At 45.7% G+C, this 16,960-nt stretch overlaps 1 protein-coding gene across 1 annotated transcript; it reads left to right on the top strand.

Annotated features, from left to right (window-relative positions):
* Positions 1-5,105: 5,105 nt before the first annotated feature.
* Positions 5,106-8,076, top strand: LOC123104202 (cinnamoyl-CoA reductase 1). The gene is made up of 6 exons (XM_044525963.1): positions 5,106-5,316; positions 5,673-5,842; positions 6,037-6,222; positions 6,428-6,590; positions 7,379-7,568; positions 7,675-8,076. The coding sequence occupies exons 1-6, from the start codon at positions 5,202-5,204 to the stop codon at positions 7,862-7,864; spliced, it is 1,014 nt and encodes a 337-aa protein (XP_044381898.1). The 5' UTR covers positions 5,106-5,201; the 3' UTR covers positions 7,865-8,076.
* The last annotated feature ends 8,884 nt before the right edge of the window (positions 8,077-16,960 follow it).

Genomic DNA, 16,960 nt, shown 5'->3' with positions numbered 1-16,960 from the left:
TAGTCTTTACAACCCAACCGAAATTAGTTTGCATGAAAGGTAACCGATAAATCTATTGGTTGCCAATGTAATGTCACATGTGCTCAACCAAGTCATTCTGGAGCTGGACATGAGTATGCCAAACACGTAATTCACGATAAAAATGAACAAAGTGTTCGAAGATTGTAGGAGGTGGCTGCTCAGGCTTAATATTTTCACCTTGAAAATAAAACCCTTGGTCATAGATGCTTTCATCACGGTCATCCTCCACGATCATATTATGCATGATCACACAATCAGTCGTCACCTTCCAAATCTTATAAGTGCTCCATGTCAATCCAAGGTTTCGAACGATACCCCATCGAGACTGAAGCATGCCGAAAGCACGCTCCACATCCTTCCTAGCACTCTCCTGCATTTGGGCAAACTTCTTTCTCTTTTCTCCTTGCGGATTGGGTATATGGTCTTGACAAGAGTGGGCCATTGTGGATAGATATCATCAGCAAGGTAATATCCCTTGTTGTATTGGTGGTCATTGACCTCAAAGTTGACCTTCTGGGAGTGGCCTTCTGCAAGCCTTGCAAACACTAGAGATCGCTGAAGAACACTGATATCATTGTGAGACCAACCATGTCGAAGAAAAAATGTCATATTCACAGATCCTGTGAAGCCACCACTTCAAGTACGACAGTAGCACCTTTCACATGCCCCTTGTACTGCCCCTGCCAAGCAAATGGATAGTTCCTTCACTTTCAGTGCATACAATCAATACTACCAAGCATGCCCGAAAAGCCCCTCTTAGTATTGATCGTCAACAACCTCTATGTATCAACCGCAGTTGGCTCTCTCAGATACTCAGGGCCGAACACTACCACTATGGCTTTGCAGAAACTATACATTGACAGCACGTGGACTCACTCATACGAACATACTCATCCACAAGATCACCAGGAATTACATACGCAAGCATGCGGATAGCCGCAATGCATTTTTTGGTAAGAAGAGAAGCCAAGCTTGCCAACGGCATCCTCTTTGCACTCACAATAAGGGCCATTGCTACCACTCCCTCCCGAATACGGTTTAACACATGTCTCGCCATACAAAAGCGACGGCGAAATTTGTGTGGTTTGAAGAGTGCGCTATTCTCAAAGTAATCGGCATAGAGAAAGGTGTGGCCTCTCTTCATATTGCGGTTCAAGGCCGGAACATGGCCAGGGATTGATCCCTTGAATCGAGGGCGCTTCCTGGTCGTGGACGACCAATGCAGCCGCCACAATGTCTTCATCATCCGATGAACAAATGAAATTGTGAAAGAAAAATTCATCCCCGCTATCCATGATACCTTGGGAGCAACGCGTCGAACACCTTACAGTCGTGCTGGAGACGCGGCTGGAAAGAGAGCGAGTCGATGCAACGAAGCAAGGCTGGTGTCGGTGGGGTGGCGGCCTGGGGAAGTGGAGCGCCTGCCGGAAGTTGTTGAGGTCAAGGGTCGGCGCCTGCGACTGTAGCCTCTCTCCCACAACCAACAAGGAACCACGAACGCTGGCAAAAAACTCAACTGAAACGCGGGTGTGGGACGGTTATGACATGGCATGGTTGTGGGGGTGGCCTTGATGGAAGGCAACGTGGTCGGGAACGGGGATGGCGGTGACGACCGAAGGGCAGAGGAAAGAGACGGGGAAGAGAAAAGTGGTTGTGTCCCCGACTGACAGGCAGGGGGACTAAGTCCCGCCCACACATGTCCGTTTGACCGCAAACATGATTCAACTTTAAGCCGGAAATGATAAAAACGGATAAAAAACAAACGATGGTCCGTTTGTGACCGCACGTTGGATGACTTGTTCTCTCCGTTTGCCGCTAAACGAACGCGGCTGAATCGTTTGAGGTTCGCGCGTTGGGGTTGGCCTCGGTACTCATGCGCATGCACGCATCGATGGAGAAACGGATACCAGTCTACTATTCAGTGGGCCGGCGGACTCGGCGCTGCATGGCCACACCGACCAAGCGCGCGCCATATCAGGCCCGGGGACATGCGTGCGTGCACGTGGCCGTCGGTGGACAAAATGCCGTGGGCAGTTGGAGCGACGGCCGGCCGGCCGGGGGCGATCGAAACACGACGGGAGGATTTTAATGAGTGACCTACTGTACGAGCTGAGTACCACCGCCGCGCGCGCACCGGCCGGCGGCTAAGCTCGATAGGCCGGCCGTCGCCGTCACGCCTACGCACGTACAGTACGGGCTACTCTCGGAGCCTTGATAGCGGTACAACTCACTTACAGCGGTGCTGCTGACACGTACTACTAGTAGTACGTGCTTTTTTTTGTTTAGACTGCGTTTGGCCGCGTTGGGACGCTACGTTTGCAGAGGGACGCGCGCGAAGCGAGGGCGAAGTAACACGTACGCGTCGGTGGATTCCACAAGGAGCCACTGCCATCGAGGTCCTGTTGCGTCCCTGCCTTGCGGTGAAGGCGACAACGAGCGGCCGATGAAGCCAACAAGTGTGATGTCGGATCACTCCACAGAGTATGGTTAACGGCACCATGCTTCATAACAGTAGCTATATAGGAGCACATTTTTATCGTAGAGCGGCCAAAGCATGACGACGATGTATGCTAGGGCCACCTACTAGCGTGTCCTTCTGAACACGTAATTTGAGCATTTACAATTTGTGCGTGTTCACTGTACGTCGGTCGGATCCGGAAAGATCAACCACTGTTTCGCAGGCCAGGTAAGATGAACTCTCTAGCAAAGTCCCTGTATGCTCGCTCGGCATAATAAGCATCGACATTATAGATTTGGTTAAAAACTTGGATCGATATAATTTATGAAGGTTGCATCAAATCTAGCCCGTGAGCTTGTAACCCAACCGTCCATAGCCCACGACCTCCACTTCCTTCCGTTGCCCACAACCTCCACTCCCCCCCTCCGCCCACAACCACTCTCATAGTCATCCGTTTCAAAATAACTAAAGTCTTGAATTTGTCCCAAGTCAAAGTTGTTTAAATTTGATTAAGTCTATAAGAGGATGCTAGGGCCACCTACTATCGTATCTTGTCAACATGTAATTTGTGCATTTAAAACTTGTGCGTGTTCACTATACGTCGGTCGGATATGAAAAGATCAAACACCGTTTCATCAAATAAACATGATATTACTATTTTGGTTAAAAATGCCGCTTTAACAGAGTCATCATATAGACTTGGATCAATGTATTTTTATGAAGATTGTTTCAAATCTAGCCCATGAGCTTATAACCGCACCGTCCATAGCCCACAACCTCCACTTCCTCCTAGCCGTCCACGACCTCCATTTCCCCCTCTGCTCACAGCCACTCTCAGAGACGAGCGGGGTCTGGGTGAAGCTTCAGTTATAATTACACTAAGCATTAGGTGGAGCATCCAATGAAATCTTTGGGTGCGCCACCTAAAGCTTAATGTAATTTAAAATTTTAAATCAAGTTCAAATATTTAATTATTGTTTGATTCAGGCGAGGAAGATTTTTTTTCTCATTATTCGTCAGCTTGGGTGGCCGTTGGCGCGTTGAGATGCCTCGAGCCAGACATATGTGTCACATGTGCGTGCTCCTGGGTGCATGTGTGTGTGTGTCTGTGTGTGTGTGTTACTAGCAGATATATTAACATCTGAACTGCGTACCGCCTTTGGCAGGCTCCGTATTATTATTGAAGCGCACTCTATATCTCATATAGCGATGACACATATGACGATTTTGTTAGAGTTGCTCTAACCTGTTACAACATGGTACACCATTTTATTAGTTCTTTTAGTAGATACCCGCATTTAGCTAGCTACTGGTTCATCCATTTCAAAATAACTGAAGTCCTAGATTTGTCCCAAGTCAAAGTTGTTGAAGTTTGACCAAGTCTATGAAAACATATTAACATCTAAAACATGGAATTAGTCTCTTGAGATTTTTTATGAAATATATCTATAGTCGTATTATGTTTATTCGGTGTTATATTTTAGCATATTTTTCCATAGATTTAATCAAACTTAATCAAGTTTGATTTAGAACAAACTTAGAACTTCAATTATTTCGAAACAGGGGGAGTAGTAGGAAGGTAGGCACATATGTATATTCCATGGACTGCATCTGACATTCCCTTTGTTCGTGTCTTCAGCCAAGGCCTTTGGCTTCAAGCGCCTTTCACACCTACATGTGGAACATTTGAAAAAATATTACAAGTTCCAAACTACGTTTTTTCCCATTGAGTTTCTAAACTTTGTAACTCAAGTACCTCTACTATTTCCCATGTAAAAAAAATATAAGAGTGTTTATATCACATAATTAGTGATCTAAACGCTCTTATTTCTTTATGGAGGGAGTACCTTATAATTTGTAGTTGGCGGTGGTGATGATGAGTTCACTCCCCACTTCACCTCAATTTTACTTATCTATCCGGAACCCATCGACCCCTTCGGTTTGAAAGAGTTCAATCCCCACTTTACCCCAATCCTCTCACCCATGTAGAACTTAGAGGACCCCACTTCAAGCTAACCTTCACAAGGAGTTGCATTTTGATACATGCTGTTTTCGTTGTCCATGGAAGTTGCATTTTATCTGTGTAAAACCATTGCATTCTTTTTTATTGGACAAAAAAAACGTTGCATTCTGACCGAACAAACACAAAGTTTTTTTTTAGATGAACACAAAGGTTTTTTTGGGGGGGGGGGGGGGGGGGGGGGGGACAAAAGGAAAGCTTCATGGTTATTTTCAGCAGCGGGCCACTAGCCCGTCTCCGGTTCCTCCTCCTTTCCCGAGATTGATGAGCTCGGCCCAGTCACGTGGATGGGCTGTGCTGGGCCGTGGCTTCGCAGCCGTCGACCAGCGGTTGCCTCAAACAAAAAAAAAACATCGACCGGATGTGGCGCTGTAAAAAAATGGTTCCGATGGCGACGGCGTTCTTGACCCCAGGAACCCCGCAGTCCAAGCGACGGCGGCGTCGTCGTCGTCGTCGGAGAAGGGAACAGGTGGCCGCGAGGTGCGTGTCTGCTCCACCGCTCCCTCCACATGTTTTTGTTCCTCTCCGCACCGCTCTCCCGGACGAGTCCAAATCCGTTTTTGTTTCGGCGCGGATTTCCTAATCGATTTCCACGTCAGGCTGCTAGTGCTACGATTACTTTAGCCATTTGCTGCGCACATCTCGGTGAGCTCGCTGTCACAGTGCACTGGTGGCGGCGGCGGCGGGCAGGACGAAGGGAAGATGGCACCGCCGCGGCGCCTGTGCGTGACCGGCGGCGGCGGGTTCATCGCCTCGTGGCTCGTCAAGCTGCTCCTCTCCCGCGGCTATGCCGTCCACGCCACCCTCCGCGACCCATGTACGGACGCAGTTCGCCTCACGCCTGCGCAACCGGCCCCCCTTGCGATTGCAGTTGATTCAGTTCCGTGTCATAGATGTGATTTGCATTCATTCATCCATAGTCGTAAATCAATTAGAGTTCCGTGTCTAGATGAGCTTTGCATTCATTCATAGTTGAAAAATGTGAACCAATGTTCTGTGTCGTTATGTTCTTTGCATTCATTCATGGTTGTTAAATGTTAATCAATCGGAGTTCCGTGTCCGCATGAAGAAAGCAGGTTTTAATTGATCCTGGGCGAAAGCGAATGGATAAAACAAAGTGCTTAGTCCACGGGTAAGTACAGTGTTCTGATTAATGTCTGAATGCTCTTTCAGGTGACCCCAAGAATGTCCACCTCAAGCAGATGGACGAAGCCCGGGAGAATCTGCACCTGTTCAAGGCCGATGTGCTCGACTACGACACGCTAACACGTGCGTTTGAGGGGTGTGAGGGGGTCTTCCACCTCGCCACACCGGTGCCTGAAGATAAGATTGTTGATCCTGAGGCAGGTGTTCGTTCCAACTAATTCTTCGTTGTCGTAAAATCAGTTCATGTGCTGCTGTAGCTACATTATTTTGGTACAGTATACTGAACTTGTATTGATGGTAAAGCAGCATTGTGAATTATACCTATTGTGAGTGTTGAACACTGTAGAATTGCTAGTACTTTTCTCACCACAGTTTAAATGCATTTGTGCAGTCAGAAGTATTGGCTCCTGCTGTGAAAGGTACTTCAAATGTGCTGAAGGCCTGCTCAGCTATGAAGGTTCAGAAGGTTATTGTCTTGTCATCCAATGCTGCTGTTGATTTTAACCCGAATTGGCCTCAAGACAGACTCAAAGATGAGAGTAGCTGGTCAGACAAAGACTTCTGCCAGGAGAATGAGGTTAGAGATACTATTTAGTAAAGAAAAATACCAAAGCACTATGTATACATCACAATTCATTGGTGGGCACACATGACTACTTTTCACGCGCGTCATTTTTTTTCTCTGGTTCACTGTATTGATATGTGTTCTCAACAAAGAAAGTCTTCCCAGAGATAATTTCCACAAAGACTAAATTGTGACCTTTACTAATTTGTGCTTGCAGGACTGGTATTCTGTCGCCAAGATTGTGGCTGAACAGGCATCCTTGGAATATTCAGAGAAACATGGATTAAACGTTGTTACGCTTTGCCCTCCTTTAGTTTTTGGCCCATTGTTGCAGCCAACTGTGAATACAAGTAGCAAATTCTTAATCTATGTTATTAATGGTAATACTGATCTCTGTCCATCTGTTCTCTTTTATTGCCTGAAATTTCACATTAATAAATATCATGTTTGACTTGGCAAGTTGGTTTAATCCAAGTCTATCTACCATTTGAGGAATGAATGTATTCCATATGTCCAACCAAAAGACTTTTGGATGTGGATCATACGGCTATCTGCTGTTAGATATAGATGAGATCATGCTGATAGTTCCTGTTGTTAGATATAGATGGGATCAATCACATTGATAGTCCCTGTTGTTATATCGATCTGCTCTTTAAATTCAATCAGTGGAGAAGTCCAATTTTGTTTTGGCACTGGTCATTATCTAGAACTTCTTGTTTGCAGATGATAACTAGGTTCCTCTCTTGGCACCTGTTTGTCCTCTGTATTCCTTTTCAACGATAGCTGCTATGCCTTTGTATGATGCTCTACAGCTGTGAGATGAGGGCATCCATCCATAAGCTGATCCTTTACAACCTGTTGCATGTGCCTGCGCATTTGATACCGCATTCATTATCGATATTATGCACTGAACAGCGATTGACAGAAGCACACAATGCCAAATTCCATGCTAGAATTGTTGAAGCGGCACCTTTGGCGTGTTGTTGAAGTAAGCTTTTGGAAAATGAGTAGTCCTGAAATAAATGATAGTTTTCCTTCTTTTTTTTTTGAGATGGGGCCCTAGTTCTCCCGTCTTATTCTTGCCGTCGCACACGGCAGAAATCTGTTATTGCAACATTGTGTCACATGGTAGACTCCATTAACTGGTACATTGTGTCACAATTCACAGGAGGCCCTGACGTGATGAGCAACAAGCTGTGGCACATTGTAGACGTCCGTGACGTGGCGGACGCCTTGCTGCTTGTGTACGAGAAGCCAGAATCATCTGGGAGATACATTTGTTCGCCGAATAGCATCTGCGCAAAGGACTTGGTGGACTTGCTGAGGAAGATGTACCCACAGTACAGCTATGTGAACAAGTAGGTTATCTCACCTCTCACGTTTGCTCGGTCAGAACTTATCACACTGCACAATTACCCCGCAGCCAGTTCATGATCTGAAGAAACCTTGCTCTGCTTTTTACAGATTCGTTGACGTGGACCGTAAAGCGCCGCTGTCATCGCAGAAGCTGAAGGGTCTGGGCTGGAAGCCGAGGAAGCTGGAGGAGACGCTCTCGGACAGCGTGGGCTGCTACGAGAAGGCCGGCCTTCTGCAGGGTTCCGCCGCGCGTCCTTGCCGGCTCCCGCATCTGTTCCGTCTGGCTGGTGATCAGTGAATGAACCGTGGTGGCTGGTGCTTTGTTTGTTTTATGGTTGAACTTCTGTAAGCTGTTGTGTCGCTGGACGGAGTCTCGCAACAGCAACAATGGCCGAACACCACTAGTGGCTGGGGCGTGCCAAATGCGCTATGCTTTGCTGCGTAACAGCGATGAAATAAATAAAATCTGTCCCTCGGCCTCCTCGTCCTGACGGCCGCAATCCTGCTATATCTGCCACCCCTGTCTAAGGATGGCAATGAGGGACGATGCTTCGGTGCCATCTATCTTTGTGTCTATGACATGTGAGCCCAACAGATGACTGACTCATATGTCAATGATCCAAAGGCAGGTGCCTTTTAAGGCACCGAAGCTGTGTCCGGCAATGAGTAAGGTATGGGACGGATAGAGCAATACCATATCCATACGCATTTAGTTTTTTTACGGGTGATACACATTTAGTTAATGGGTACAAAACACTACCCATACCTGTACCCATGGGTATGAAATTTTACCCGTACCTATACCCGACGGGTACCCAAATCCATTGGGTACCCAACGGGTAGATCAAACAGTACACAAGTTATTCACAAATTTGCATTCATTTATAACACATTTGGCAAAAAAAATCCATTGATCTCAACTCAATAATAGATAGATGAGTACATGACAATTATCTCAATTCAAATTGACAATTGGTGACAAATTTAACATAGGTTCGTAAGCACACGACACAACTTTCACCTAGGTACACTTGTGAATCACGGGTAGGATTCACATGTCAGTATAAACGGGTAGGGTATGGATATATCCATGTATAAAGACTATACTCCTGCCCTATTCTTGACTTGACAGATAGGGTATAGAGACATATTCTTGACTTAACGGATAGAGTATGGATATTACCCGTGGGTATAAAATTATGCCCATACCTTGTCCATGTGCGTATGATATCCGCTATGCATGGGTAAAATTACCATCCTTACCTTGTCTGACTGTAAAAAGGAACAAGATTTCCCTCCATTTCTACGCTAGCCTTTTGCCGCGATGAGCTAAATAAAGGCTGTATTGCCATGAGGCAGCGCTACAGCTAGATTAGAAGATCAATCTAGGTGCCGTGCACTTGGGCATATACAATGAAATAGGTTATTCTCAGGCTGTGAGGGCAAAAGGAACTAGTAACAAAAAATAGCGACAATCCACTTCTGAGTCCAGACTCATCTGCACCCGCATTAAAGATTTTTTTAAAATAAATACTAGAAAAATTAAAAAAATCCATTTTTCCCATGGTAGATAATTTAATGCGTGAGGTCCGCTCCAATTTTCAAATCATTTTGACATCTGAGTAGCTATTGGCAAAAAATACAAATCCAGGGTCTATAAAAAAGTTTATTATTCATGCACTATTCTAACCCGATTTGCCATTTTTGCTGAGAGCTACTCATATGTCCAAATAAACTGAAAATAGGAGCGGACCTCACGTAATAAATTTTCTACCACGCAATTTTTTTGATTTTTTTGTGTTTTTTTTAACTAGGTGCAGATGAGTTTGGACACCGAAACACTGCACTCCAAAAATAAGGAAAATATTGTGTACATGTTTTTAAATTACAGTATGGACTCCTGATTAAGTTCACAAACATTAACAGGGGTGCCAATATTGTCTATGTCTGCATGTTCTTATTGTGCAAACAAGAAGTAACAAAGAATCTCTCAGCAATTACTGGAACCGCATATACGTGTGATTCATGATTTTCAAATGTTAAACCTGATCGATGATCATCTCAATTTCTCCTTCCAACTTAGAGCCTCCTGGATATTAAATGCCGCCATCTCATACAAGTTACGAAAAGGAAACATCGACTTAACATGTTGAACGTGACTTGCAGGTTTATTAAGGAATCACATTTGGATAACTCCGTAGACTTGCAGGACACTTTTCTTTTTCTTGCAAATTTTTTTTTCCTCCAAATGAATAAATCATACATCAATGGCAAATAAAGCAGTAATCCGTCGGTCCTAATGTTACATATGCTGTCAAAATAATAATATAAGATGTTACATATATCAGTTGTAATAACATCTTATATTATGGGACGGATGGAGTAACAGTCTAGTGGCACTTCAAAACTTGCAGTGACATTATGTCAGATGGAGAAGGGGCTGGGTGGGGTCGCCCACATGGAGCTAGAGGAGGGGAGCATCAATGACAGGGAGGATGCAGAAGAGAGGGCGGGCGGGAGGAAGAAGAGTGGGGAAAGAAGATGCGAGGCTAACAAGTGAGACTCATGGCGCGACCAGGTCTCACATATAGCGAGGCCTATATCTGGCCATGGGCCGGGCCGGGCCGGGCCTGGGCCGGGCCTAAAAAAGCCCATGACAGAAAACTAAGGCCCATGCCCTATCATCGGCCTACTTTTCAAGCCCAAGCCCGGCCCATCTCATAAAAAGCCCTGAAAAGCCCTTAGGGCTTAGGGCCGTGGGTCGGGCCTCTTCCTTAAAATGCCAATATGCCAAGCCCAAGCCCGTCCAGGCCCTGTTGATGGGCTCAAAACTCAGGCCCAAGCCTGGCCCATGGACAAGCCCATCGGGCCTAGGCCCTGGATTTTAGGGTCGGGCCTGGGTGGGGCCGGGCCTGAGATGGCCCAGTATTCCCAGCCTCAAGTATGGGCCGGCCTAACTTTCACATAGTTCCTTTTTTCAACGTTTCTTCACTCTTTCGTTTTTCTGTTTTACTTTTGTCTATATTTTAAATACTGTACATATATTCCAAAACTTAATTTACTTCAAAAAAATAAAAAAAGAATTTAAATTTTTTTAACACAGTGTAATTATTTTGTTAGCGTAACTTTAAAAAATGTTGACAGCTTTAATAAAATGGTTGTTGCATTTCCAAAATGCTCATGCATTTCAAAAACATGTACATGAATTTTTTTAAGTTTATACAGTGTACACAGATGTTATTGTCATTCAAAAGGATGTTAAATATCTATAGAAAAATGTTTTGGGTGTATAAGTAAAATATATAACGCGTACAAAAACATAGACATCAAAACATATATTTGACAAAAACATATATGAGAAAACATATATTTGACAAAAATGTCTTGTTCTCGTCAAAAGCAAATCATCGGTGTTAGGGCTTGTTATTTTCCTGTCTTGCGAAGTCTGTTATTTAAAACTACAATTGTATGGTTCTTATCCGAATAAAGCAGTTTATTCTAAAAAATCTATCTTAGAAAAAAGAATTATCGGATTTTGCTAATCCCAGTTGACAAAGAATTACTTAGTTCTCGGCGGACGTCAAGGACCATTTATCCGATGTCGAGATATGTGCACAATTCAACGTTAATGTTTAACTTTGAGAGGAAAAAATACTTTTTTCTACCACTGGATGAACAAAATGTACAGCACGGTGAACATTATTGTAGATATGCATGAGGTATATTGAGACAATATTACTTCCTTTTACACTTGATGGACATATTCTTCTTCTAATACATCGACGCACACAGCTTTTGTGTGTTTGCAAAAAAAGAAAAGACTACGGTTAGAATCCTGGGGCAGTTACAGTTCAAAAATAAACTAGAACCTATGGTTTTTGTAGTAATAGTCTTACGTAGGAACAATATTTATGTTGAACTTTTTTCAAATCTGCTTGATTTTTTTGGTAAAGTCAACTGAGAATTTGTAAATTTTAAATCAACTGAGACATAGGCGCTTCTAAAAATGTGCTTATCACAGAGCTAAACATACTTGTACTACTACCTTTAAAATCCCGGGAAGATAAATAGGTTTGATCCCTTGTGGTATAGGCGGAGTTTCACGGGATAATCATTCACAGTAGGGCTATTTTGAGGCTTAACGAGAAAACCACTCTGAAGAATACTGCCAAACAAGTTACTCCTCAGCGTGATGTCCATATTTGTGCAAATATTTTTAGATTGTGTAGTCACATCGACACCCATAACTTTTTAAGAGAAGAATTTTTCATGTGTGTAGCTTGACATACCCACGCAACTGAATGAATAGCACACATAACATGTAATAGTAATAACACCATTAATTTGTCGAAATGGACCTGTGTTAATGCAGATAGTTGTTTGTTAGGTAGGGGCTGCCAACGCTTTACTAAGGGAAATCTCGTCTTATGTTAAATTACTCCTGAACTAAAACTACAACAAAAAAACAAGTGCGTGAATTTTATCCGGGTCTCTTTGCTAGATTCTAGACGACAAATATCTCGAGCACGCATTTGTCAAGGATTTTTTGTCCACCAAGTGATCTCTCAAGGTGTAGGCTATCGGTGGTGTTTGGTTCAAACATATTTTTTTTAAATAGTGACTTTACTTGTGGACTAGTTCTGCTTAGCTAGACTTGATCTCCTGAAATTTTGTTGCGTGTAAGTGAAGATAACAGACAACCTTCAGTTCATCAGCGCAATCAGCTCGGCATTCCAACTTGCGGTCTAAAAGATTTTGAAAAATCATGCTCACACTAGTCCCCGCGGTGTTCCCCCGTAGGTGACTCGGGCGATGACGCTAGATCTCACCACAGGCAACCCCCTTCCTTCCTCGCCAACGTCGTCGGCCGAAGCTGCCAAGGTAACACCCTCATGGTGGCTGGCGGTGGGGCACCTTCTCTCCTCTCCTCGGTGGTGGTTGGCACGGGGCGACGAGCCGCCAGGGCGGAGACGTTGGGCGTGCGAGGGGCCCGGCGGCGCGAGGATGGTGTCTGCCGGTGGCGGCATGCTCATTGTAGCAGCGTGACCGTTGTCAGATGACAGCTCGTGGCAGAGTTAATCGCCGATGATTGTAATACTATTACTGAGCAATAAAGCTACCTTGTTTGATCAAGAAAGGGAACAAGATTTCTAAACAAGAGGACATTGGTGAGGCTCGCTCAGTCGGCGGTGAGGGTGGAGTTTTTTTAATCCTTTTTAGCGATGAGTGTTTTTTGATCTTGTGGTGACACTCCTCACCACGCAGTGGGGAAATCAGGTGCCAATGTTGTGTGATAAAAATGTCTCTCCCTACCTCGATGACGTTCGACCCCGCGCCGGCGTAGGGTCTGTGGGAGTTTGTGTCTGTCGGTGTCAAAACCGGCGGATCTCAGATAGGGGGTCCCGAACTGTGCGTCTAGGCCGGATGGTAACATGATGCAGGGAACACAATGTTTTGCCCAGGTTCGGGCCCTCTTGATGGAGGTAAAACCCTACGTCCTACTTGATTAATATTGATGATATGGGTAGTACAAGAATAGATCTACCACGAGATCAGAGAGGCTAAGCCCTAGAAGCTAGCGTATGGTATGATTGTATGTTGTAGTTGTTGTGTCCTACGGACTAAAACCCTCCGGTTTATATAGACACCGGAGAGGGCTAGGGTTACACAAGGTCGGTTACAAAGGAGGAGATATCCATATCCGTATTGCCTAGTTTGCCTTCCACGCCAAGTAGAGTCCCACCCGGACACGAGACGAAGTCTTCAATCTTGTATCTTCATAGTCTAACAGTCCGGCCAATAGAGATAGTCCGGCTGTCCGGAGACCCCCTAATCCAGGACTTCCACAGTAGCCCCTGAACCAGGCTTTCAATGACGATGAGTCCGGCGCGCAGTATTATCTTCGGCATTGCAAGGTGGGTTCCTCCTCCGAATACACCACGGAAGAATTTTGAATATAAGGATAGTGTCCGACCCTGCAAAACAAGTTCCACATACCATCGTAGAGAGAATAATATTTCCACAAATCTTTAATCTGCTGACACATTTTGGCAACATGACATCATGCCATGGCCCGGTGCTTATTCGAACCGTTTTTCCTCAACCAGCTCCGCACATAACGCGAGGCGGTTTCTTAACACGTCTTGTCAAAACAGAGACCGTGTTTCCAAAATTACGGGATTCTCATTAATACGGTCATGGGTAACCCAACCGTGTCTAGGACTCCTAGATTATAGGCAAGTCCAAACGGCCGCGGAGAGGACGCTTGATATTCACCCTCTTTATAAAGGGATAAGACTTTTACTTTTTCCCTCCCGTGCTCAATCGAATCCTTCACCCGCCTCGAGTTCTAACACCCAAAGCCCAGGTCAGGTGCTCCATGTTGGGGAATGTAGTAATTTCAAAAAATTTCCTACGCACACACAAGACCATGGTGATGCATAGCAACGAGAGAGGAGAGTGTTGTCTACGTACCCTCGTAGACTGGCAACGGAAGTGTTGACACAACGTAGAGGAAGTAGTCGTACGTCTTCCCGATCCGACCGATCCAAGCACCGAACGTACGGCACCTCCGAGTTCTAGCACACGTTCAGCTCGATGACGATCCCCGGACTCCGATCCAGCAAAGTATCGAGGAAGAGTTCCGTCAGCACGACGGCGTGGTGACGATCTTGATGTTCAACTGTCGCAGGGCTTCGCCTAAGCACCACTACAATATTATCGAGGATTATGGTGAAAGGAGGCACCGCACACGGCTAAGAAAACGATCATGTGGATCAACTTGTGTGTCTAGGGCTGCCCCTTGCCCCCGTATATAAAGGAGCAAGGGGAGGAGGCCGGCCGGGGTAGCTAGCAGGAGCCGTCAAGACATGTTCCGGCTGAAGCAGCTCGGTGGAAGCCACGCTGCTATTGGAAATATGCCCTAGAGGCAATAATAAATTAGTTATTATTATTATATTTCATTGTTCATGATAATCGTTTATTATCCATGCTAGAATTGTATTGATAGGAAACTCAGATACATCTGTGGATACATAGACAACACCATGTCCCTAGTAAGCCTCTAGTTGACTAGCTCGTTGATCAATAGATGGTTACGGTTTCCTGACCATGGACATTGGATGTCGTTGATAACGGGATCACATCATTAGGAGAATGATGTGATGGACAAGACCCAATCCTAAGCCTAGCACAAAGATCGTGTAGTTCGTATGCTAAAGCTTTTCTAATGTCAAGTATCATTTCCTTAGACCATGAGATTGTGCAACTCCCGGATACCGTAGGAATGCTTTGGGTGTGCCAAACGTCACAACGTAACTGGGTGGCTATAAAGGTTCACTACAGGTATCTCCGAAAGTGTCTGTTGGGTTGGCACGAATCGAGACTGGGATTTGTCACTCCGTGTAAACGGAGAGGTATCTCTGGGCCCACTCGGTAGGACATCATCATAATGTGCACAATGTGACCAAGGAGTTGATCACGGGATGATGTGTTACGGAACAAGTAAAGAGACTTGCTGGTAACGAGATTGAACAAGGTATCGGGATACCGACGATCGAATCTCGGGCAAGTATCATACCGATGGACAAAGGGAATTGTATACGGGATTGATTGAATCCTTGACATCGTGGTTCATCCGATAAGATCATCATGGAACATGTGGGAGCCAACATAGGTATCCAGATCCCGCTGTTGGTTATTGACCCGAGAGTTGTCTCGGCCATGTCTGCATGACTCCCAAACCTGTAGGGTCTACACACTTAAGGTTCGATGACGCTAGGGTTATAGGGAATAGATATACGTGGTTACCGAATGTTGTTCGGAGTCCCGGATGAGATCCTGGACATCACGAGGAGTTCCGGAATGGTCCGGAGGTAAAGATTTATATATGGGAAGTCCTGTTTTGGTCACCGGAAAAGTTTCGGGTGCTATCGGTAACGTACCGGGACCACCGGGAGGGTCCCGGGGGTCCACCAGGTGGGGCTACCTGCCCCAGAGGGCTGCCTGGGCCAAGTGTGAGAGGGGACCAGCCCCAGGTGGGCTGGTGCGCCCCCCCACCAGGGCCCAAGGCAAAGAGAGAAGGGAAAAGGGGGAAACCCTAGGCTCAGATGGGCCTAAGGCCCACCTAGTGGTGCGCCCCCCTCTCTCCCCCCTTGGCCGCCCCCTAGATGGGATCTAGGGCTGGCCGCCACCCCTAGGGATGGAAACCTAGGTGGGGGCACAGCCCCTCCCTTTCCCCTATATATAGTGGGGTCTTGGGCTGCCATACACATGAGAACATCTCCTTCTTGGCGCAGCCCTACCCCTCTCCCTCCTCGTCTCTTGCGGTGCTTGGCGAAGCCCTGCTGGAGTATTGCGCTCCTCCACCACCACGCCGTCGTGCTGCTGCTGGATGGAGTCTTCCCCAACCTCTCCTTCTCCCCTTGCTGGATCAAGGCGTAGGAGACGTCACCGGGCTGTACGTGTGTTGAACGCGGAGGTGCCGTCCGTTCGGCACTAGGATCATCGGTGATTTGGATCACGACGAGTATGACTCCATCAACCCCGTTCACTTGAACGCTTCTGCTTAGCGATCTACAAGGGTATGTAGATGCACTCTCCTTCCCTCGTTGCTAGATTACTCCATAGATTGATCTTGGTGATGCGTAGAAAATTTTGAATTTCTGCTATGTTCCCCAACAGTGGCATCATGAGCTAGGTCTATGCGTAATTTCTATGCACGAGTAGAACACAAAGCAGTTGTGGGCATCAATTTTGCCAATTTACTTGCCGTTACTAGTCTTATCTTGATTCGGCGGCATCGTGGGATGAAGCGGCCCGGACCGACCTTACACGTACGCTTACGTGAGACTGGTTCCACCGACTGACATGCACTAGTTGCATAAGGTGGCTAGCGGGTGTCTGTCTCTCCCACTTTAGTCGGATCGGATTTGATGAAAAGGGTCCTTATGAAGGGTAAATAGAAATTGGCATATCATGTTGTGGTTTTCGCGTAGGTAAGAAACGTTCTTGCTAGAAACCTATAGCAGCCACGTAAAAACTTGCAACAACAATTAGAGGACGTCTAACTTGTTTTTGCAGCATATGCCTTGTGATGTGATATGGCCAAAAGGATGTGATGAATGATATATGTGATGTATGAGATTGATCATGTTCTTGTAATAGGAATCACGACTTGCATGTCGATGAGTATGACAACCGGCAGGAGCCATAGGAGTTGTCTTAATTTATTTATGACCTGCGTGTCAACATAAACGTCATGTAATTACTTTACTTTATTGCTAAAGCGTTAGCCATAGTAGTAGAAGTAATAGATGACGAGACAACTTCAGACACGATGATGGAGATCATGATGATGGAGATCATGGTGTCATGCCGGTGACAACGATGATCA

The sequence above is a fragment of the Triticum aestivum genome, chromosome 5A (genome assembly GCF_018294505.1).
Source record: "Triticum aestivum cultivar Chinese Spring chromosome 5A, IWGSC CS RefSeq v2.1, whole genome shotgun sequence".
Lineage (NCBI taxonomy): Eukaryota > Viridiplantae > Streptophyta > Magnoliopsida > Poales > Poaceae > Triticum > Triticum aestivum.
Note: the sequence above shows the minus strand (reverse complement) of the source record. Positions and strands in the feature narration are given on the sequence as shown.